General features: G+C 51.5%; 8 protein-coding genes across 8 annotated transcripts; 4 read left to right on the forward strand and 4 right to left on the reverse strand.

Annotated features, from left to right (window-relative positions):
- Window positions 1-67: 67 nt before the first annotated feature.
- BCR37DRAFT_394631 (ribosome biogenesis protein Nop53/GLTSCR2) lies at window positions 68-1,366 on the forward strand (the record flags this gene model as incomplete). The annotated part of the gene is made up of 1 exon (XM_040871498.1): window positions 68-1,366. The coding sequence occupies one exon, from the start codon at window positions 68-70 to the stop codon at window positions 1,364-1,366; it is 1,299 nt and encodes a 432-aa protein (XP_040723232.1).
- BCR37DRAFT_112123 (putative acetyltransferase) lies at window positions 1,249-2,178 on the forward strand. Its single transcript, XM_040865934.1, has one exon. The coding sequence runs from the start codon at window positions 1,495-1,497 to the stop codon at window positions 1,939-1,941; it is 447 nt and encodes a 148-aa protein (XP_040723233.1). The 5' UTR covers window positions 1,249-1,494; the 3' UTR covers window positions 1,942-2,178.
- BCR37DRAFT_382371 (armadillo-type protein) lies at window positions 1,581-4,090 on the reverse strand. Its single transcript, XM_040869859.1, has one exon. It carries the CDS (start codon window positions 3,695-3,697, stop codon window positions 1,961-1,963), a length of 1,737 nt encoding a protein of 578 aa, XP_040723234.1. The 5' UTR covers window positions 3,698-4,090; the 3' UTR covers window positions 1,581-1,960.
- Window positions 3,691-6,262, forward strand: BCR37DRAFT_382372 (DNA mismatch repair protein). Its single transcript, XM_040869860.1, has 3 exons — window positions 3,691-4,148; window positions 4,189-4,792; window positions 4,830-6,262. The coding sequence occupies exons 1-3, from the start codon at window positions 3,948-3,950 to the stop codon at window positions 6,068-6,070; spliced, it is 2,046 nt and encodes a 681-aa protein (XP_040723235.1). The 5' UTR covers window positions 3,691-3,947; the 3' UTR covers window positions 6,071-6,262.
- BCR37DRAFT_405455 (deoxyribose-phosphate aldolase) lies at window positions 6,214-7,259 on the forward strand. The gene has a single exon (XM_040872085.1). The coding sequence runs from the start codon at window positions 6,223-6,225 to the stop codon at window positions 6,877-6,879; it is 657 nt and encodes a 218-aa protein (XP_040723236.1). The 5' UTR covers window positions 6,214-6,222; the 3' UTR covers window positions 6,880-7,259.
- On the reverse strand, window positions 6,478-8,748 carry BCR37DRAFT_112377 (NEDD8-activating enzyme E1 regulatory subunit-like protein). The gene has a single exon (XM_040865936.1). It carries the CDS (start codon window positions 8,428-8,430, stop codon window positions 6,886-6,888), a length of 1,545 nt encoding a protein of 514 aa, XP_040723237.1. The 5' UTR covers window positions 8,431-8,748; the 3' UTR covers window positions 6,478-6,885.
- A 220-nt stretch (window positions 8,749-8,968) lies between these two features.
- BCR37DRAFT_382378 (uncharacterized protein) lies at window positions 8,969-16,003 on the reverse strand. Its single transcript, XM_040869861.1, has 2 exons — window positions 15,518-16,003; window positions 8,969-15,472 (listed from the first exon to the last, which is right to left on the reverse strand). The coding sequence occupies exons 1-2, from the start codon at window positions 15,904-15,906 to the stop codon at window positions 9,067-9,069; spliced, it is 6,795 nt and encodes a 2,264-aa protein (XP_040723238.1). The 5' UTR covers window positions 15,907-16,003; the 3' UTR covers window positions 8,969-9,066.
- A 3,719-nt stretch (window positions 16,004-19,722) lies between these two features.
- On the reverse strand, window positions 19,723-21,818 carry BCR37DRAFT_350609 (putative NADPH cytochrome P450 reductase; the record flags this gene model as incomplete). Its single annotated transcript, XM_040868020.1, has 2 exons — window positions 19,723-21,588; window positions 21,636-21,818. The coding sequence occupies 2 exons, from the start codon at window positions 21,816-21,818 to the stop codon at window positions 19,723-19,725; spliced, it is 2,049 nt and encodes a 682-aa protein (XP_040723239.1).
- Between the last annotated feature and the right edge of the window lie 68 nt (window positions 21,819-21,886).

Below are 21,886 nucleotides of genomic sequence, written 5' to 3' on the forward strand. Positions count from 1 at the left end.
TTTCAAACTTTTTTAATTTTTTCCTTCATACCAGGAGCAACAGCCGCAGCAAGAGACCAGCAGGATCATGCCCAAGGCCTCCAGGAACCATGTCAAGTCGACCAGGCGAGCAGAAGAAGCTCCGGTACATACATCAAGCAAGACCTCGCAGAAATCTCGCAAGGGCCCGAAAGCATGGCGCAAAAATATCAATCTAGACACAGTCGAGCAAAGGATCGAGCAGCTACGAGAGGCGAAACGGGCAGGTTGGATTGTTGCAGAGCAGTCAGATGCAGCGCTCTTTAGTGTGGATGTCAAAGGCGACAACAGTATCAAGCGCCGTGAGCGACTTGCGAAACCACTCAAGACGGATGAGATACTGGCGCAACGGTCTGCGATTGCGCCTGTCGGCAATCTCGCGCACAAGACGAGTAAGCTGGGAGACGGGATTGTACACAAGAAGAAGAAGGGCCCGTTGCCGCCGTCTGAATTAGCACGGTTGAAGAAGATTGCCATGCGCAGTGGAGAGGCAAAAGCAGGGGCAACGGCTGCTGCTTCCGTCAAGACACAGACGGCAGACCAGGTGTATAATGTATGGGATGCGCAGCAGGAGGAAGCAACGAGCGAGTGGGTCGCGCCTATACGGGCCAAGAAGGCTCCTGTCACACTCAGAATGGCGCCAACAACCCTCATGGCAGATGGCTCAGCCGTGTCTGCCATCGAGACGCCGGATCCAGGCCAGTCATACAATCCGCCGATTGAAGCGTGGACAGCGTTACTCGAACGCAAGGCAAAGATTGAGCTGGAGAGGCAACAAGCAAATGAAAAAGCAAGCATCAAAAGCAGAGCAGCACAAGCCGTTGATGAGCGTTTCTTGCCTTTACAAGAGACTGCCGAAGACAGTGAAGGCGAGTCCGTCGCAGAAGAAGCCCGGTCGGTCCCGACACGAGCACAGCCAAAAACAACTGCGCAGCGCAATAAAGAAGCGCGCCGGCTGCGACAGCTCGAAGTGGAAGCAGCCATCCGTCTACGAAAGGCAGAGAGAAAGGCAATTGCTTCACTGGATGCACTTGCGCGTGATGCTGAGACTGCCGCTGCAGACAAAGCTGCCCTCCTTCAACACAAGCAAATCGTGGAAGGGCAATTGCGTAAACGCAAGTTTGGTCGGCATGCGATGCCAGCTGCTCAGGTGGATGTGCAGCTATCAGATGAGTTGGCCGAGTCTCTCAGAACACTGAAGCCAGCGTCCAATAACTTCACCGACCGGTATCAGAGCATGCTGAAGCGTGGCCTGGTTGAAGCGCGTGTGCCCTTCAGCCGCAGCCGCAAGTTTGAGCTGCTGAAGCACGAGAAGTTCTCTCACAAGTGGAACAACCTTGGCTTCTGATGTGCTGCTACACTCTGCTTCTGCCTTGGATCACGCCGGCTCCGTCCATCTGAAGTCTTGATAAGATAAGATCTCCATCAAGCGACTACAACCAGACAGAGAGACATAGCACGTAGTATAAGCAGCGGATGCAGATTCTCCAGCTCACAAAGGACAGCATCTCGTTCGAGACGTGGCAGCCGCTGTTCAAGGCCTACATCACTTTCTACAAGGCAGAGTTGTCAGATGCACAGTACACCAATACCTACAGTCGCCTGGTCGACCCCTCAGGCGACTTGTTTGGCTTCATTGCCGTAGATGAAGGCGTTGTCATTGGCTTGACGCACTATCTATACCATGCATCCAGTTGGACAGACAAGCAGTACTGTTATCTCAACGATCTATACGTGAACCCCGAAATCCGCGGTAAAGGCGCTGGCCGGGCCTTGATTCTCGCAGTCAAGGAAGCGGCCCACCAACAAGGAGCTGCACGACTGTACTGGTCGACGCAGTACACCAACAAGACAGCTCAAGCCCTTTACGACAAACTGGCAAAAACGGAGTTCATCATGTACAGGATGAATGATTTGTCGTAGAAGTGTAAATATCATGTAGCTATGCACGCTCGCTGCGCTTGTAATCAATGAAACCAAGCAAATTATCCATCGTCTCATCCGCCTTGTGCCATAAGTCTGGTGCGCGTTGCTTATTGAGACTCGCCTTCAGCTGCTTGACGCGTGGTACGCAGCGTTCCAGGTGTGTACAAAAGTCGCCCTGCACGAAGACTGGCTCATCATAGTCGAATGCTGCGTCGGCGTAGATGTCAAACAACGCATCGAGTGCCTCAAGTACACATTCTGCGTCAGACCGTGGATACGATGCAACAAGCGTCACGAGAAACGTGCCGACAGCCTTGTTGACATCAATCTTGCCCTGTGCTTGACCCAAGCAACCAACAAGACCCACAATCTTGGTCTGGACCGCTGCGTTGAGTGTCGCATTGTATAGCTTGATCAGACTGTTGACGTCTTGCAAGGTCGCTGGGACAAGGCCCCGCAGGCTTTTCGCAATGCCATATAATAAGGAGAATGCACTATCGGCCATTTCTTCACCGAGTTGCAGCCATCTTGGTAGCGCAGCAGAGGCCCATTGCCACAAGTCGCCGGCCTGGGAGTGCCATGCGACAGCAAGGTTTGCTTCATCGGGTGCTGAGACAATAGTCCATGCCAGGTTGTGTAGTGCATCGAGTGCAAGCAGGTGAACGCTTTGTAGTTTCTCGGGGTACCCTGGACCAGTTGCGCCTTCTAGCGGTGTCGCCAATCTTGATATAGGCTTGACAAGTGACACAAGATGCTTCATCAGGGCTTCATCCACCTGCGAATCCACATCCATGCGCATCTCGTCGTCTTCACCATCGTCGGGAGTAGCCAACTTGGCAAGTCCTTCGAGAGCAGTTTCAACAATGACAAGTAACGCCGACTGTCGATCTGCCTCCAAGTCAAGTATTCTTTCCCAGTCAGCTGCTGCGATAGCCTTCGAGTAGGTCTTTAGTATAATTTCCTGGATGCTAGCCGGCGAAGCGACTAGGGATGGTATCGTGCCTTGATCAGCCACATTCTGTAACGTCGCACAGACTAAGGTTGCAATCGCCAAGTCTTCGTCATGAATCAGTTTGAAGAGAATAGCTAGGATTGCCGCATCCGAAACGATGCGCGAAACAGCAAAAACGTTATCATCTGTAAGTGTCATGAGGCACTGCGCAGATAGTACTCGTGCAGACCTGGGCATAGGCCGAGTCATCATTCTCGGTAGGTACTCGACCAAGTTCAGCTCCTGGTTGATGCCATTGATGATCGTATCTGACGTCTCAGCAAATGCAAGCAGCAAGGCGACGATATTTTCATACAATCGCATATTGAGCTTGCCGGTAGAGGTTGTATCCACACTTAAAATCCCATCCATATCGGCCAAACGCTTGCTCAGTAGTGTAAGTATGTTCATTTTGTAGAGCATGGTGCACATATCGTAGCCAGCATCATCGTCCAGGCATAGATTGCGCAAAGCACCACTCGCTTCGACACGTACGTCCAAGACATCATCCGACAGCCGGTCCAGCAACGACCGTATTGCATCCTCTTTGATCAATAGCTTCCTGAAGTCTTTGTCCTCCAGCAGCATAGCTCCAATGGCTGATACTGACTCTGCGCGCTCCTTTGCATCGGTAGAAGTAAGTTTTGCAAGGTAGGGCTTTGCAGCTGCTTTACGAGCGGCATGGACACGGGGAGGGGCATCAGCTGCGGCGATGGGGTTATGCCTCTCTACTTTGCCCTTGCGTCCTTTGGCCCGTCCCATGGCGAGCAAGGGAGCGGGTTGGTGATCTTGTGCTGCTTGTTCTTGTTTCTTTCTTGTCGCTCAAGAGGACAAGGACAAGGCTACACAACTGCTCAACTGCTCAACTGCTCAAGCTACAGGACTGCTCCCTTTACCTGCCTGACTGCTCACTTGCTCGCGTAACCTGCTCGTGTCATCTGCTCTTGACCTCTACTGAACGACTCTGCTCTGCTTCTGCTAGTACTGCTGAGCGCATGCGCTTGCCCTCGTCATGGCAGTACCTGCCATACGTAAGCTCGACCCTCTCGTCGTGAACCGCATCGCTGCTGGAGAAATCATCCAAAGACCCTGCAACGCGCTCAAGGAGCTCCTCGAGAACGCAGTCGATGCGCAGGCAACGTCCATTGATGTCGTTGTCAAGGATGGAGGACTTAAGATGCTACAAATCACAGATAACGGCACAGGCATTCATGTACGTGCAGCTGAAGCTTGTAGCGAGGTGCTGACATTAGCGCGACGACATGCCCATCCTGTGTGAGCGTTTCACGACCTCCAAGCTACGTGAATTCAACGACCTCACATCCATAGCCACATATGGATTCCGAGGCGAGGCGCTTGCCAGCATCACACACATCTCGCACGTTACCGTCACGACCAAGACAGATCACACGCCATGTGCATACAAAGCGCACTACTCTGATGGCGTCTTAATACCCAATAAACCAGGCGGATCGGCAGAACCACAGCCAGTCGCTGGAAAGCGCGGCACGCAAATCACAGCGGAAGACATGTTCTACAATGTCCCTGCACGCAAACGCGCCTTGGCCAAGCCAAGCGAAGAGTACGCCAAGATTATCGATGTCATCAATCGATATGCCATCCACTGTCAAGGCGTTGCATTTTCCTGCAAACGGCATGGAGAGAGTACAACTAGTGTTTCTACCATGAACAAGAGCACCACAGTGGACAACATTCGTCAACTTTATGGGCCTGCTATCGCTGCAGAGCTCCTTGCCTTGGATCTCACCAATGATGAGTACAAGTTTTCTGCAAAGGGGCTCGTGACGAATGCCAATTACGGTGTCAAGAAAATTGTCTTTCTTCTCTTTGTCAACAGCAAGTGTTCTGATACGCTTACAGCTACTAACCACAGACCGCTCAGTCGAGTCGACCAACATCAGGCGACAAGTTGAAGCGTTGTACGCCATTCATCTACCGAAAGACAAGCACCCTTTCGTCTACTTGTCCATCCAGATTGATCCTGCACGGATCGATGTCAATGTACACCCAACAAAGCGCGAAGTCAACATCCTCGACGAAGACAACATCACAGACATCATCTGCGATGCCATAGCCAAGCGACTGATGGAAGTCGACTCTTCCAGAACCTTTTACACACAGACGTTGTTGCCAGGCGCTCCCCTCGATGCTGCCATCTCTTCTGAAAAGCTGCGTCGCAATTTGGTCAATCCAGCAACCTTGATGCGCGTAGATTCACGCACACAAAAGATTACAAATTTGCTTGAACCAACCAGAAAAGCAGACGGACAGCAAGCACCACAAGAGAAACTTGTTGGGCGAGAGCGGACACATATACGATTGGCGAGCGTCAAGCAGCTCCGTGGCGAAGTACGCGACGAGTTGCATGAAGATTTAACCGCCATCTTCACGGAGCACGTCTTTGTTGGTGTGGTCGATCTGGAACGCCGTCTCGCTGCAATCCAGCATCTCACAAAACTCTACTTGGTCGACTATGGAGCTGTCTCTTCTGAGCTCTTCTACCAAATTGGTTTGACGGAATTTGGCAACTTTGGCACCATCAAGTTGAATCCGCCCCTCAGCATCAAAGACTTGCTTCAGATTGCGGTTCAAAATTATGAGCACAAACGAGAGCTGGAGCAGGCAAAGTTTGAGCCGATTACCGACGAAAGAATTGATGCCATGGCGGCGCTTCTGCTCAGTAGACGAGAGATGCTCGAAGAGTACTTCAGCTTTGAGATCACACAGGATGGCTTGCTCGCGACATTGCCCATGCTGATGAAGGGTTACACACCTGCATTATCTAAACTTCCCAACTTCATCCTGCGTATTGCAACGCACATTGAGTGGACCGTGGAGAAAGACTGCTTCGAGGGCTTCTTGACCGAATTGGCGTTGTTTTACATCCCAGAAGTGATTGTATCCGCAGCGAAGCACGACACATCGCCAGCAGAAACTACACACTCTCCTATTTCAGCTGATCCAAGGGAAGCTGCTGCCGAGCGTCAAATCGAGCAAGTTTTATTTCCTGCCATGAAGCGTAGACTGATTGGGACGCGCAAGATGGCCAAGAACCGTTGGGTTGTTCAAATCGCTCATTTGCCAGAACTTTACAAGATCTTCGAGCGTTGCTGAGGCATTGGTGGCTTGATAGAGCAGGAAGTTGTGAGACGGTCTAGTGCAATCTGAAGATACTTGTGACTGTTTCGGCTTAACCCGAAGTCGACCATGAGCAGACTATTCTCTACAATTGACCATCTCTACTAGCTCTCCTACTACAAGCTCAAATGAATAGACTCATCGATCATACTATACTCAAGCCTGACGCTACTAAAGCTGAAGTGGAAAAGATTTGTGATGAAGCACTCGCCCTCGAGACAGCCACAGTCTGCGTCAATACGCGCTGGCTACCGCTTGTCAGTAAGAAACTAGCCAACAGCAATGTCCTCCCAATTGCCGTTGTGGGCTTTCCGCTCGGTGCTTGCTTGACTGAGGCAAAAGTGTTTGAGACAAAACTGGCTATTCAACAGGGTGCCAAAGAGATTGACATGGTCATTGACGTTGGAGCCCTGAAAGACGGAGAGGTCGAGCACGTCGAGAAAGACATCCACGCAGTTGTCCAAGCAGCAGGAAATATACCAGTCAAAGTCATCCTCGAGACATGCTTGCTGACGGATGAGCAAAAACGGACAGCGTGCAAGCTTTGCAAGAAGGCAGGCGCGGCGTTTGTCAAGACCTCCACAGGTTTCTCAAAGTCAGGTGCAACGGTAGCAGACACCAAACTTATGCGTGAGGAAGTGGGCAAAGAGATGGGCGTCAAGGCGAGTGGTGGTATTCGTACCTTCAAGGATGCACAAGCCATGGTGGATGCAGGCGCTTCACGAATTGGCGCATCGGCTAGTGTTGCCATTATGGCAGAGGCGAATGCTTCATCAAATGTGTAGTCTATGCTATAGCTCAAAGACTTGCGATGTACTGGAGATGCCGTCAAAGATGCAGGTGTTGTTGACTGGAATGTATTGTCGCGTCAAGAGCTTGATGACCTCTTGTGATGCAAGGCCACCCATAAATGAGGCGATATTGTGTAGTGTGCCTCCGCCGCAGCGTGCATACTCGTGACAGACCTTGCGAAGCCAGTCGCTCGACTGATCACTGACCAAAGGATGCTTGCAAGCTAGTTCATATAGTGCCTCGTGATCATCGTGGTCAGCCATGTCTGAGCCGGGGACCCGACCGTATGTTGACTCGAACGATTGAGCTGCAGCATGTGCCACGTACCAAGCCAGCAAAGACTCTTCGTCCCACAAATTTCTTTTGGGTCGATCGAATTCTTGCTCAATTGAACGATAGCGAATGACCTTGAGGTATGCAGCGTGTTTGCAAAAGGTCTCCAGGTCCGCTTGCGACGGAACATTTCGCCCAAGCTCTTTGCAATGTCGCTCAAGGTGTGTACGGACCGCCGCAACGTCCTGACTCGCTTTTGCGCGGTACAACATTTGTAATTGAATGAAACGTGTGGTATCTGACTTCATGTCTGGTACAATTCCAGCAAGTGGCAGCAAACCGTTTCCTTCTGCTTTTGTGAAGTCTGACACGGCGCGCGTCATGAGCCAAAAGTCATTAGATGTTGCCGTCAGGTGTACGCAGGCGTCGTCGTCAAACAATTTGTGGATGTCTGAAGGGATATGGGTTTTGCCGCATGCGCGCCAGACATTAGCCACAGCTTCATCAAAGTTGTCTTCATCCACATTACGCATTCCCGAGCGAATGAGCTTTTTGAAGGCATCCTTTTCGTCAAAGTTGCTGGGTACGAGGCCATTGTGCGTATCTTTCCACTCTTCTAGGTATCGAAGCAAGAGAGCGATATATGGAACGTGCGTGTGTTCATTGTTGTCCATTGCTTGTAGGTCCATGGAAGAAGCAAAAGCGGAGAGTTCAGGCCAGGGAACATCGAGACGCAAATCAACGATAGCGTCGGGATGCGTTTCGACAATACAATGCTCAGGCACCGCTATCCGTAGGATACCCATGAAGCCGATACTATTAACGACGACCAGCGGAATGTTGGCCTGCCAGAGACTAGACGCAAGTATGCGCAAGCTTGTAGGGTCGAGCTGAGCTACAATGACCAGGTCAAAGTCATTTACAAAGTAGTCTGGCGTCTTTGTCAGCTCAGCAGTAACATTCACTGACCGATGTGTGCCTTGTACATCTGCATTGAGCTCTTGCAGAAGGCCTGCAACGACTTGAGCACGCGGTCTGCCAACATCATCCATTGTCACAAAGAAATTGCAGCCGGCATCTTGAGGCGTGACAGCACGATGATCTAGTACAGTGAAGCTGCCGATACCCGGCAAGACGAGATTCTTGAGCGTTTCAGCACCAGCAGCTTTACCGCCGACAAGTGCAATTCTGGCGTTCTCTAGAGCTGCCTGACCGTTCGCAGCCCAAAGGCGCAGCTGCCTGTCATATTTGACAGTCTTGTCTAGGCTCATGGCAGCTAGAGGTGCCTAGTCTATCTATCACGGTGTATAGCGTAGTGGTCTCTCAGATGGGTTTTCGATGTCGTCAGCGAGCGAGTCACGTGGAGTGTGGAGCAGCAGCAAGAAAGGGTGGGATTGGCATCACTTGTCACTGGAGAGCCTACTGGAGCAGCGTACTAGAGAAGAAGAGATGTCGTCGAGAGCAGCAGTCTTTGCAGTCAGTAGTATCTAGCGTAGCAAAGCTCAATGAACTAACACCTTCCAGGGAATCGCACTAGGCGCGGTAGCCATCGGATACTCCTACTCGTACGACCAACCTCAATGGAGACTCCAGGACATATGCTGACTCGTGTAGAAGGACACCCAACACAGACAGCAAAGCATCACCAGCGAATCAATCTCGTCGAAGCACAGACACCATTGCAGCAGCAGAGGGTGACCTCTCCCTCAAAGGGTATGCACGCAAACAAGTAGCGCTATACTGACAAACAGCGTCGAACGATCAGGCGGTGGCGTATAAGCATGACAGCATGAACAGGCAATGAGAAGGAAGGGCAGCAGAAATTATTACAACGGTGGATCCATTTTCGTAGAAGTCTATTATGTCCCTACACGCCATTTTGAAAGCGAAAACATCAAAGGAGCAGTCTATGCCAGGCAGCATGCAAGCAAGGCCATGCGAATAAACATGCCGTACCGCATCTGTCGCGAGAGATACACCGCACGCGGGTCAAAGTCCACCTCGGGTGCAATTTCGTTGTTGCGAGGGAGTGGGTGCATGATGATCATCTGCTTCTTCGCCCGTGCCAAGACGGCATTGTTGACCACGTAGAAGTCCTTGAGCCGCAGGTACTCCGCCTTGTCTGTGAAGCGTTCTTCCTGCACCCGTGTCACGTACAGCACGTCCGTCTCAGCAATCACATCCGTCAAAGTCTCGTGCTCCTCAAAGCGTACGTTGGCTTGCAGCAGCTCCTGCTTAACAGAATCAGGCAGCCTCAATTGTGGCGGTGAGACAAAGTTGATTTTGACGCCGTAGAAGCGTAGCAGCTTCGACAAGGAGTGCACTGTACGGCCATTGAGCAAGTCACCCACAAACGTCACAGTCAAGCCATTGACAGTGCCGAGTTCCTCACGAATGGTATATAGGTCGAGGAACGCCTGTGTTGGGTGTTCCTTTGTACCATTGCCACCATTGATGATGGGCACTGACGAGAAGTTGGCAGCCACCTCTGCAGAGTCCTCTGATGGATGCCGCAAGACAATCGCATCTCCATACGACGAGAGTGTACGCACAGTGTCGGCAAGAGTCTCGCCCTTATTGACACTAGAGGCACTTGCAGTGATAGCGACAACACGACCACCAAGTCGTTGCATCGCCGTATCGAAGGAAGCACTCGTACGTGTCGACGGCTCAAAGAACATGGTCGTCAGCACTTTACCCTTGAGCAAATCAAGGACACCTTCGCGCTCAACAGCCACCCGCATTTCAGACGCAACCGTAAACAATGTATGCAAGTCGGACCGTGTGAATTGGTTGACAGAAAGTACATGGCGGCGCGAGAAGGGCGTGTTGCGTACAAGCGTGGCCAAGTTCTGGTCCGGAATGAGCTGTACTTGCGCAGGGAACGCAGAGTCTTGCAAGGAACGGTTGCCACCAGGCGAAAGCAAAAGCTGTTCGGCCGTGTGTGTAGTCATTGTACCATGACGAGGTCGCATGACAGGAGACATGACAGAAGCCCCGCGCGACGAGGTGGGTCGGTCAATCGACTTGTTCTCGCCCTTGTACCGGTCAGTCTTAACACCATCCAGAGCCACTGTTCTGCCGGCAAGTGTGACACGATGTACGACCGTGCTCAATCGCTTGCTGCCGAATGGCGACCAATGGCCTTGAGCTGTTGCAGCACGTCCAGAAGCAACCTCCACAAGTGAATTAGCTTGGTCGTGCAGCTTGAAGATGCGTTTTGGATCGTCGTGCAATCTGGCAATGATATCATCAACAGTCAGACGTCCCTCATCCACAGCTGAGAAGAGGAGTGGCAAAGTCTCGGCAATACCAAAGTCTGCCGCCACTTCCTTTCCACAAGACTTGGCAACTTGAAGCGGCAAGCTGCCGACGGAGAAGCAGTCAATGGCGGCCAAGTGGTCCCAAAGCGCTTGCTGGTCTTGTTGCGTGGGCAGACATTTCGCCTCTGGCAAATCAGCTTGAGACAGGAAGAGCGCATAGACGGCAACATCGCAAGAAACCTTGAGATCACGCTCCTTGGCGAGTGCAATGAGTGCAATATCATCTTGAGTCGTGATATTCGTCACATGGACGCGTCGGTTGTGCAACGAAGCCAGCAGCAGAATGGACGCCAGATCTGTCGATTTCGCATCCGTCACAACAGGCTTCGAGTCAGGCCATGCACCAAAGTGAGAGGCAACAGCCGTGACCTTGTTGACATTGCCAGAGAAATTGTTAAAGGGCACAAACAAACTGCCAGTCTCAGACATGACATCGCCGAGCGATTGAGCATTGTCAGCGGTAGCGCCCACTGCAATGTTGAAGTCGCAATGTGCAACCTCAGTAGCTTGTGCACAGACGGCAGCAAGCGTGGCTGCATCGCTAATAGCACCGGTCACGCCATTGGGCATGACGCGAATCATACCGAAACCTGCAGCAGCAGAAGCTTCGCTCACCTTGGCAAAGTCCTCGGAAGCAGGGTCTGTGATGTTGGCAACGAAAGCAGATACATTGACAAGCGATGGCAAGACAATTGTCTCTGAGCTGGTCTGTGCATCGAGCGCAGTGATCTCCATTGGGATGCGTCGCACAAGGCCTTCAATCATGAGCTTGGCACACTTGATGTTGGTGATGATAGGAATTGAGTAGTCCACTGCAAGACGACGACTGCGGTAACCGCTAGACATGTAATTTGCTGGGCGACGGAAACGGTTTGCCGAGGGCAAGTTGACGTACATGTCGATGAGGTTGTTGGCCAAGTGGTGTGTGAGCGAGTACTCGTTCTTTTGCTCAGATTGTTCATCAGAGAGTGCCTCGAGATACTTGACGGGGATGCCGTGCTCTTGAATAAAGTCTGCAGTACCGGCAGTAGCAAAAATCTTGAATCCCATCTTGTGCAGCTTTTGTACGGATGGCAGCAATTCCATTTTTTCCTTGTATCCGCCAATCGACAACAAGATGTTCTTCTTCGGCAAGCGAATGCCTGAAGAGACCAGCGCCTTGAGGTACGCCTCGTACTTATTTTCGCCAAAGCATGCCACTTCACCTGTAGAGGCCATTTCAACACCCAACACAGGATCAGCGCCAGACAATCGGCTGAAACTGAATTGTGGTACTTTGATGCCCACATAATTTTTGGGGATCTTGACCTCCGGGTACGGCGTGACTGGGAAGCCGAGGATGGCGAGTGTTGCCATTTCAATCAAGTTGACACCGACAACCTTGGACACAAAGGGGAATGATCTGGCAGCACGAACATTGCACTCAATGACCTTGATGTCGTTGTCCTTGGCAATGAATTGAATGTTGAAGGGACCAGTGACATTGAGGGCCTTTCCAATCTTGGCCGTAGCAATCTCAATACGACGAACGGTCTCTGGGTCGAGATCTTGAGGTGGCTGGATGAGTGTGGCATCACCAGAGTGGACACCGGCATTCTCAACATGCTCAGAAATGCAATGCATGACCATCTTTCCGTCCACTGCCACTGCATCCATCTCAATCTCCTTGGCATTCTCGATGTACTTTGTAATGACGACTGGGTACTCGCGAGAGACTTCCGCAGCTTGCTTTAAAAAGTTGGACAAGTCATCTTGTGAGTAGACTGTATTCATGGCAGCGCCGGAAAGTACATAAGAAGGTCGAACCAGGACCGGGAAGCCCACTTTGGCACAGAACGCATCTGCTTCGTCGATACTCGTGAGCTCAGACCAGGTCGGCTGATCAACACCAATACGGTCCAGCATACGACTGAATTTGTAGCGGTTTTCTGCCGTATCAATCATTTCTGGCGAGGTACCGAGAATCTTGACATTTTGACGGTGAAGCTCAAGGGCAATATTGTTTGGCGTTTGACCACCCATGGAAATGACCACACCACCAGAGCGCTCTGCGTCGTAAATGTCCAAGACTGTTTCCATGGTGATATTTTCAAAGTAGAGACGATCCGCTTCGTCGTAATCGGTAGAGACTGTTTCCGGGTTGTAGTTGACCATGATGGTCTTGACACCCTTTTTGCGAAGTGTGCGGACAGCAGTGACGGCGCACCAGTCGAACTCGACAGACGAACCAATTCGGTACACGCCTGAACCCAGTACCATGATGCCATGGTCGTCAAAGGTCAAATCATGCTCGACAGCATTGTATGTCATGTAGAGGTAATTGGTGTATGCTGGAAATTCAGCAGCAACCGTATCGATCTGCTTGACAAAAGGCGTGATGCCCGTCTCGACACGCATACGACGGATAGCGAATTCGCTCGATCCCACAAATTTGGCAATTTGCCTATCGGAGAACCCGACTTGTTTTGCGCTACGCAGCAAGGTCATGCTCAAATCTGCTGCTGTGTAATTTTGAATCTCCTTCTCCATTGTCATGAGACCATGGAGTCGGGTGAGGAACCACTTGTCAATCTTTGTCATTTGCCAAATCTTGTCGACCGAGTAACCTTGGTGCATGGCATTGGCAATGGCAAAGAGACGCTGGTCACTGGGTGTTTGGAGCTCCGAGTCGATAGACATGAGAGCATCTGTTTCATTGAAACCCAAGTTTGAGTAGTCGATGGCTCGAATGGCCTTTTGAATGGCTTCTTCGAATGTACGTCCGATACTCATGACTTCACCAACGGACTTCATGGAGGAACTGAGGAGTGTGCTGACACGCGTGAATTTCTTTAAATCCCATCGTGGAATCTTCACAACGACGTAATCCAATGACGGCTCAAAGCACGCGCAAGTTTCCTTCGTGACGCTGTTTTTGATTTCATTGAGTGGAATATTGAGACCAAGCTTTGCAGCGATAAAGGCGAGCGGGTAACCGGTTGCTTTGGAAGCGAGTGCAGATGAACGCGAAAGACGCGCATTCACCTCAATGATGCAGTACTCGCGCGAAAAGGGGTTGAGCGCATACTGAATATTGCACTCCCCCACAACACCGAGGTGACGGATGACATTGACTGCCGTTGTTCGAAGCATATTGTAGTCCTCATCGGAGAGTGTTTGTGAGGGTGCAACAACAATGGAGTCACCGGTATGGATACCGAGGGGGTCAAAGTTCTCCATATTGCAGACGGTGATGCAGTTGTCATTGCAATCCCGAACAACCTCATACTCAATCTCCTTCCAACCCTTCATACTCTTCTCCACCAATACTTGCGGGGATGCAGCAAAGGCCACTTTACACAAATCAACAAGTTGTTGCTCATTGTCCGCAAAGCCAGAACCTAAACCACCAAGTGCATACGCAGCACGCACAATGACTGGATATCCAATCGTCTTGACTGCTTCAACAGCTTCTTGCACTGTTGTTGCAGAAGCAGACACGGCACACTTTTCACCAATTTGCTCCATGCTGCGTGCAAAGAGTTCCCTGTCTTCCGTTGTGATGACAGTATCAATGGGTGTACCGAGGACTTTGACACCGAGTCCCTCGAATTCATCCTTGAGAGCAATACCAACAGATAAAGCCGTTTGACCACCGAATGTGACGTAGATGGCATCGGGACGCTCATATTTGATGACTTTACGGACAAAGTCTGGGTTGACGGGTAGGAAGTAAACCTTATCAGCCAATCCTTTGGAGGTTTGAATAGTGGCAATGTTTGGGTTGATTAAGATTGTGTAGATGCCTTCTTCCTTGAGTGCCTTGATGGCCTGTGAACCAGAGTAATCAAATTCACCAGCCTGACCAATTGATAAACCACCGGATCCTAGAACAAGCACTTTCTTTGGGTGTACGCGTGGGTGAGCAGCTTTGTTGGCTTCAAGGGTACCGCCTGGCCATTGAACAGCTTGTAGCGTTCCAGCATCGGCAGATCGCTTGACAACATCAATAAAGACATCAAACATAAACTCCGTATCGCGCGGGCCAGGCGTTGATTCTGGGTGAAATTGTACTGAAAAGTACGGCAGGGAAGCATGGTAGACACCTTCGTTGGAGAGGTCATTGGCATTGTAGAAGAGTTCCTTCCATTCTCCCTGCAAGGTGGTTGGGTCGACGGCGTATCCGTGATTTTGCGAGGTAATGTAGCATTTACCAGAGATACGACTGGTGCAAGGGATGTTGTGACCACGATTACCAAACTTCATTTTTGTGGTTTGCGCACCGGCAGCGCGCGAGAGCAGTTGATGACCAAGACAAATACCGAAGATGGGTGTCTTCTTAGCAGCAATGACTTGTTTGAGTCGTTCAACGATATCAGTGAGTTGTGCAGGGTCACCGGGACCGTTGGAGATGAAGAGACCATCGTACTCCGTCTCCTTGGTAAAGTCGCAATTGTACGGGACGACCTTCATTTCAATACCACGTTTGACGAAGCATCGAATTTGGTTGGCCTTCATACCCACATCCACACACAGCACACGCAAGGGTCTACCAGCGCTGGTCAGGAGTGCATGCTCCGGTGCAGGCTTGTACAATGCTGCTTTCTTGATGGATACTTCAGGAACGAGGTTGCGCGTGTTTGGGTCTGACCACTCTAGCTCGGCAAATTCGTGTCGCCAATTGCCTTGCTGCGATGCAAAGACCCCAGACTTGTTGGCCATGAGCATTTTACCGAGCATGGAGCCTTGATTACGGATTTTTTTTGTCAATGCACGCGTATCAACGCCGTACATGGCAGGAATACCCTTTTCTTTGAGCCAATCGGCAAGACTACTCTCTGCGAGGTAATGGGAATAGTCGAAGGAGTAAGTACCCACAATCAAACCAGCGACATGAATGTCGATGGATTCAAAGTGTGCTGGCAGTTCAGAGACGAGCGCATCCAGTGTCTGACGCGAGGGAACACCGTAATTACCAACGAGCGGGAAGGTGATGACCAGGATTTGGCCCCTAAAAGTGTCAATTTATGCGAACCAGTAACAGAAGAATACGAACCTGTAGGATGGATCTGTGATGGATTCAGGATAGCCAACCATACCTGTTTGGAAGACCAATTCACCTGCAACGCTCTTGTCTGCACCAAAGCTATAACCCTGGTAGGCGGACCCATCCTTCAAGTCGAGTGTGATGATTTTTGGTTGAGCATCAGCGGATGCAGCAACACTGACAGGTGGATGAGGATCGGTGAGACGTTGAGGTGGTGGGATGGTGTGTCGTGGGTGCGATGCTGCCAGGACGGTTGAGTTTGGCATGACGGCCGGTGCTGGGACTAAGGGGAAAGCGGCCTGTTGCTGATTGATGCGTGGACTAGCAGGAAATGAGGCCTGTGGATTGACATGCGGGCTTGCGGGAGACATACTGCCTCGTCGTGCATCTGGGTCCATTGTCTAGGCAAGATGGAGGTCACAGTGATGGACAAAGTTCAACAGATGAAGTTGACCGTGCTCTGTGAGTTGTGTAGAGGGATGAGATTGATACGGATGAGAGGTCTATGGAGGGAAAGAGAGAAGAGGAGAGGAGAGAGAAGGAGAGAGGATGCTCGCTGTGCAGTGTTGCATTCGTCGTCGGGATAAAAAATTAGCGTGAGAGAAATGGAGTTGCAGAAATCAAAGGAAATAGGATTGCAGAAATCAAAGGAAATGGGATTGCAGATATCAAAGGAAATGGAGAGAGAGAAAAGAAGAGAAAAGAAGAGAAGAGAGAGAGAAGAGAGAAGAGAAGAGAGAAGAGAGAGCTTAGACACAGATAGCAATGCACAGCCATAGCATAGATAGACAGCACACTCACGCACTCAGCTCCTGCAGACCAACTGCCAGTCCCTCAATCTCACCAGCACACACACCACCGCCCTTGCCCTGCTCCTGCTTCCCTTCCTCAGCATCCCCACCGCCACCACTCTGCTTCACACCACCTCCATCCACACCTGCACACAAGTCAGCTTGGTCAGCAGCCTTCGCGCTCCTCTCAATGTCTTTGTCTGGCAGTGTCCTCGGTTCAGCATCTTGCTGCAGGTGCAAACTCGTACCAGTGACAGTACCAGTTGTAGTAGTAGTAGCAGCAGCAGCATCTCCTGTAGTTTCATACCCATACTGCCTGCCACCTGCATCGCCATCCGTTCCATACGCAGCAAGACCCTCACCAGTCGTAGCCATAGTCGTACTACCACCAGCCGCAGCAGCACCAGCAGCGCCAGGAAAGACATACCCACTCATCTCCTCAAATCCAGCACGACCCGTCAAGATGTTATATTCTCGAGCACGCCACTGTCGACGACGCTGCGTTTGTCCCTTCAATCGCTTTTGTGAGGGTGAATCAGCAAAGCGGACCTGTAAGGGTAATCCACTACTCCCCTCACCAGAGATGGATTTCCCATCAAACTTGGCAATAATTTCCTCTGCACCTTGGCGACTATCCATGCGTGCGAATCCAACACCGCGAGAGACACCATTGACATCACGCAAGATACGGCAAGAATCAATCTTGTACGGCTCAAACAAGTCCTCGAGATCTTCCTCCTTCATGTTGAGTGGCAAGTTGCTCAGGTACAGATTCGTTGAACTCGGGTCCTGCAGGTTCTTGAGACGCACACTGAAGGATTCCTTGGCAAACGACACTTGGTACCCGACATGCGTCAATGCAGAGATACACGTCTGCGCATCATACTCATGCACAAAGCAAGCAAAGCCAAACCCTTTGCACGTATCCGTTGCAGCATCCAAAATCGCTTTACTCGATGAGATGGGTCCAAAACGTTCACAAATCTCAAGGAGTGACGCATCCGTTGTGTCGGGTGGTAAACCACGAATATACACATTTGTCGTGCGATTGGGATTCTGCAAGCTACTGTCCAACGCTTCTTCAACATTCGGAGCAGCAAAGAGACTTGGAACGGGTGGTGGAACGGGTGGTCCATTCTGCAACACCATCAAGACTTCAGGTGGCAATTGGTCTTGTGCCGTTGCATGGCCAAATGAAGGTAATCCAGGCGATGAGGGAAACATGGGTGATGAGGTATTGGAGATGGAACTACCATACTTGGCAGACTGCTGAGCTGCTGCTTCTTGCGCAACTTTGGCAAGTGCAAGGGCTGTTGTCTGTTGCGTAGCGAGCGACGCCGTGTATGGGTCCGTAAAGGGGCAGTTCATTGTATTGGTCAATGCAGAGGCACTAGCTTGATGCTTGAGAGGTCGACCACCACTACCACCACCACCAGTAGCGGCAGCAGGCTTGTCAGCTTCTGTTGGACCGGTCGTACTGCGCCAAGATCCCTTATTTTCACCAGTCGTGGGGACATTCGCCAGATTTGGTTGCAGGTAGCCTTGTTGTTGCTGTTGCTGAAGATACTGCGAGGGTGGAACCCACGTATTACGTCGATTCATAAGGTAACCTTGGCCAGGTCCATGCGAGGAAGCAGCTGCCGCAGCGGCAGCAGCAGCGACAGCGGCAGCAGGAGCGCCATAGTTGAAGAAGGCATAGGGATGCATGGTAGGGAAGCCATAGTACGTTGCTGGTGAGGTAGACAGACCACTCATGTAGCCTTGGTTGGATGGATAGCCACCACCAGCGGAAGCCGATGGATCCGTTCGGTACAGGGCGCCAGTAGATGCATCGAGCATGGGTTGGCCGTAGGGACTGTACATGGGTGAAGCAACGTATCCTGCTGAAGACGGCATGCTCTGGCCTGAATACCCATTGGCAGCTTGCACATTGACGCTACCGGGAAAGGTCGACCACTGGACATTGGATGCAGGGCCTTGCTGATACGACTGGTGCTGCTGCTGTTGTTGTTGTTGTGCTTGCTGCTGCGGCTTGGTATCAAGTTCCGTTGGATGCGTCGCCATTGAGCCCGGCTGTGTCTCCATCGTCTTGCTGGTGGCGGCTGGCTTGCTCTTTGCTGGTGCATAACCATGCTCTGTTGCCGGGTTGTTCTTGTCCGTGTCTGGTCCTCGACCTGTAGCTGCAGACATGTCGGTTGTCGTACAGGCGTCTCCCACGGACGACTGGAGATGCACTACAAAAGGAAGGTCAGCCATGTGATGCGGGAGGAAGACATGCAGGCCCCAGACTGGACCTAACAGACAGGAGAGAAACGTACCTGGAGTGCCCGTGAATGGGCCGAGACGGGGAACGAGGCCGTTTGTTGTGCTGCGAGTACGAGCCCTGCTCTAGAGAAGGATACCGAGATAGGTTCTACGATCCTCGAAGACGTGAATGGATGCTAGAGCTGCAGGAAGAAGAGCACTTGGCCTAGCAGACGAGGACGAAGAACCTTGCGGGCCCTTTTTGTTGAGAGCAATGCCCAAAAGTAAGGGGTGTCGCCGACGTAGGAGACAGCCACACGGACAATGCGGGTCAGAACGGTCCAGGAGGTTGCCTTGAGTTGCTAGGAGGACTTTTTAGAATAGAGCAGGATCTCTCGGGGGGTGGTGAAGCAAGCGTGCTCTTGCGAGGGAGTATACTCAACGAAAGCGTAGACAAGGGCCCTCGATACTGCCTGAGACTCTTCCCCTTAAGACGGATGAATGTAGGGAGATAAACGAAGAATAAGCTCTGTTGGAGTAGGATTGAGGAAGATAGAGGACAAGAAGGAACCTGCAGACGAAGCAGAGAGAGCAGCAGCGTCCAGGTCTTATACCTGCTCGACCGAGGCCCTCTTCTTCTCAGGCTCAAGAAGACAGCCTCGTTTCGCTGCCTCCGGGGCCTTTCGTCATTGAAGATCGAGACTGCGAACTCCTGATCAGTCCCTCAATGTCCTCGGCCAGATTGAGATGAGCAAACTGGACACGAGAAAGAGCTGCCTCGGACGCACGCGAGCCAAGAGCATGTTCCTCCTCGATGACCAGATCAGCATGGCCGATGCCACCAGAGCATACGGTGTTGTGCAAGCGGCGGGCCTTTTGTCTGATGCTGAGTCAACCATTCACATGCTCCATGTCGTATCCCTCCAGCCGTCTCTCAGCAGCGGTCAAAGCGCAGACGGTGGCGAGAGGCAGGCAAGGCAGCGAGCAGTAGTCAGCCGTCAATCATGAGTAGCGGCCATAGCATGTCAATAGGCAGCAAGAGCGACTTATTAGAAGAGAAGGCCTAGTCTCAAGTGAAACGGCTTCGTGACTGTCTGAAACTGCCCAAATTAATTCAGATGGCAAGTGACTGGTCTGTCAAGCGAGTGCTACTCTGGATATATATTCTAGTTCTACCAGCTACCAGACATCCTCAAAGTACTTGGTCTGTGTCCGCAGAGCCTGTACCGCAGAATCACCCAGAATCTCCACCAGTGCATTGTTTACATCGCGTGCCATGTGTGACGCATCACCACAGACGTACACATTCCCCTTGCCCTCCACCAAGATCCGCTTCACCTCCTCTGCACGCTGCTTGAGACGATGCTGCACATACACCTTCTGTGAGCCCTCCCGTGAAAAGGCAACATCCATATCAAATGCATCACCCAACGCTTGCTGGTACTGCGGCCAGGTATCCTTATACAGGAAGTCCTCGTTGCGGCTGCGACAGCCATAAAACAGCATCGTCTTGCCCACTTGCATACCCTCTGCTGCTTGTTTTGCACGCTCTTCAACGAATGCCCTAAAGGGCGCGACACCCGTACCAGGTCCCACCATCAAGATGGGCACGCTTGGATCTGCAGGCAATCTAAAGTTGCTTTGTCGCACATGTGCGGGAATTTTGGCGCCGCTATACTTTTCCCGTGGTCCAGCGAGATCATACCCAACGCCATATGGATGCGGATCTGTGACGTTGTTTTTGAGTTGCGATAGAGCGAGTAGGTAGTTGGTCGTGACACCATTCAGGACATTCTTGTGGCCGGGAAACGACTTTGTCTCAACAATGGCAGTGACAGAAACTTTATTGGGAGAAACGAGACTGGAAGAAGAGATGGAGTAGTAGCGAGGCTGCAATTTGCCAAAGGCCTCCAAGATGACAGAGAAGGGCAAATTCCAGGTCTTGCTGGTGATGGACTCGAGCAGCTGTGCCAGGTTGAAGTGCGGAACTGAGACCTTCTTATGGAAAGCATCCTTGTCTGAGCTGAGCAAAGCCATCTCTGACTTGCTGCTCTCATCTGGTGCAAACTGTACAAGCGTGCTCAAGAACTGACGCGATACTGGACCGCAAATTTCGAGATAGTATCGCATAGCTGCATCGTACGTCGTTGGTTGCGGCACGGGCACTTTAGCGGTCGAGTCGAGTGCACGAACGCGGATGACTGTGTGTCGCTTACTGGTGAGTCCAGTCACACGCAAGAGTCGCTCAACCTCCTGATCAGCGTTGCTGGGCCAGAGTGCGAGGTGGTCGCCCGTCTTGTACTTGACACCAGATCCTGCCAAGTCAAACTCGACATGCATACAATTACGACCCTTGACGGTGAAGAGCTCTGTAGAAGTAGCAATCGGTGCCAAAAAGGGATTGTTGGCATTGAAGGGCTTTGCAGCCTTGGTCAAGTGCTTTTTGCTGGGCTCACCCAGGAAGACAGACCCTGACTCGCGTGAGAGCTCATCGTCTTCAGTGACCTCAAACGCAGGCTCATACTGTACCTCGCGTGCTTCAAGACCCATCTTTTGCGAGACTTGCGTCCACATCTCCTCCTTCCATGACAAGAAATCTTCCTCCATTGTGCCATCCGCGTCGTCACCCATGCCATACGGTGCGAGTGCGCAAGCGCCCAGCTTACTCAGTGCAGCGTCGCAGATCTTCACAACAGCATTGTAGTGTTCGTAGGTCTTATTGCCGAGTCCAAAGGCAACATACTTCATGGCCGTCAAGGGTGTCTCCTCTGCCGACTGTCCTGAGGCAAACTGCGAATCAGGGTCTTTGATAAAGTCAAAGAACGGCACAGCATTGTCAGTAGGTTCGCCTTCGCCATACGTTGCCAGCACAAAGAAAGCAACGGCATCTTCGGGAAAGCTGTCGAGCGAGTCGTACTCGTAATCCTCCAGGTCAGCAGTCATCGTCTGCAGTCCATACTTTGCATGACCTTCCTTCGCTAGCCTATTTGCATAGTCTTCAGCAGTACCAGTCTGTGAACCATAAAAAACGACGGCATTTTTGTTCTGCATTGTCAGTATACAGGTCATACCAAATCAAATAGATGACTTACAGACTCGCGCATCTTCTTGACGATATCGCGCGTCTTCTCTGCTTGACCAGCCGCTGCGAGGGTTGATGCAAAGACGGGCGCTTTCCGTTCGACGGCCCATAGCTTGCCCTTTGTGAAGTAGGCGGCTGTTGCGAGTGCAACACCGAGCAGGATGAGCAAGTCGCTCACATCGACCTTTGTCATGATGCACAGAGGGATGAAGAGACAAGGAAAGAGCGAGACAGATGGGCTGTTATGTGATGGTGTTGCCT

This window comes from Protomyces lactucae-debilis (assembly GCF_002105105.1).
Source record: "Protomyces lactucae-debilis strain 12-1054 chromosome Unknown BCR37scaffold_18, whole genome shotgun sequence".
Taxonomy (NCBI): domain Eukaryota; kingdom Fungi; phylum Ascomycota; class Taphrinomycetes; order Taphrinales; family Protomycetaceae; genus Protomyces; species Protomyces lactucae-debilis.

Excerpts from the sequence above, each read along its gene's own strand:
- BCR37DRAFT_112123 (XM_040865934.1), top strand. The coding sequence starts at position 1,495 with ATGCAGATTCTCCAGCTCACAAAGGACAGCATCTCGTTCGAGACGTGG.
- BCR37DRAFT_382371 (XM_040869859.1), bottom strand. The coding sequence starts at position 3,697 with ATGGGACGGGCCAAAGGACGCAAGGGCAAAGTAGAGAGGCATAACCCC.
- BCR37DRAFT_382372 (XM_040869860.1), top strand. The coding sequence starts at position 3,948 with ATGGCAGTACCTGCCATACGTAAGCTCGACCCTCTCGTCGTGAACCGC. Across the intron at positions 4,149-4,188 it reads ATAACGGCACAGGCATTCAT|CGCGACGACATGCCCATCCT; the intron begins GTACGTGCAGCT and ends TGCTGACATTAG. Across the intron at positions 4,793-4,829 it reads CTTTCTTCTCTTTGTCAACA|ACCGCTCAGTCGAGTCGACC; the intron begins GCAAGTGTTCTG and ends TACTAACCACAG.
- BCR37DRAFT_405455 (XM_040872085.1), top strand. The coding sequence starts at position 6,223 with ATGAATAGACTCATCGATCATACTATACTCAAGCCTGACGCTACTAAA.
- BCR37DRAFT_112377 (XM_040865936.1), bottom strand. The coding sequence starts at position 8,430 with ATGAGCCTAGACAAGACTGTCAAATATGACAGGCAGCTGCGCCTTTGG.
- BCR37DRAFT_382378 (XM_040869861.1), bottom strand. The coding sequence starts at position 15,906 with ATGGACCCAGATGCACGACGAGGCAGTATGTCTCCCGCAAGCCCGCAT. Across the intron at positions 15,473-15,517 it reads ATCACAGATCCATCCTACAG|GGGCCAAATCCTGGTCATCA; the intron begins GTTCGTATTCTT and ends TGACACTTTTAG.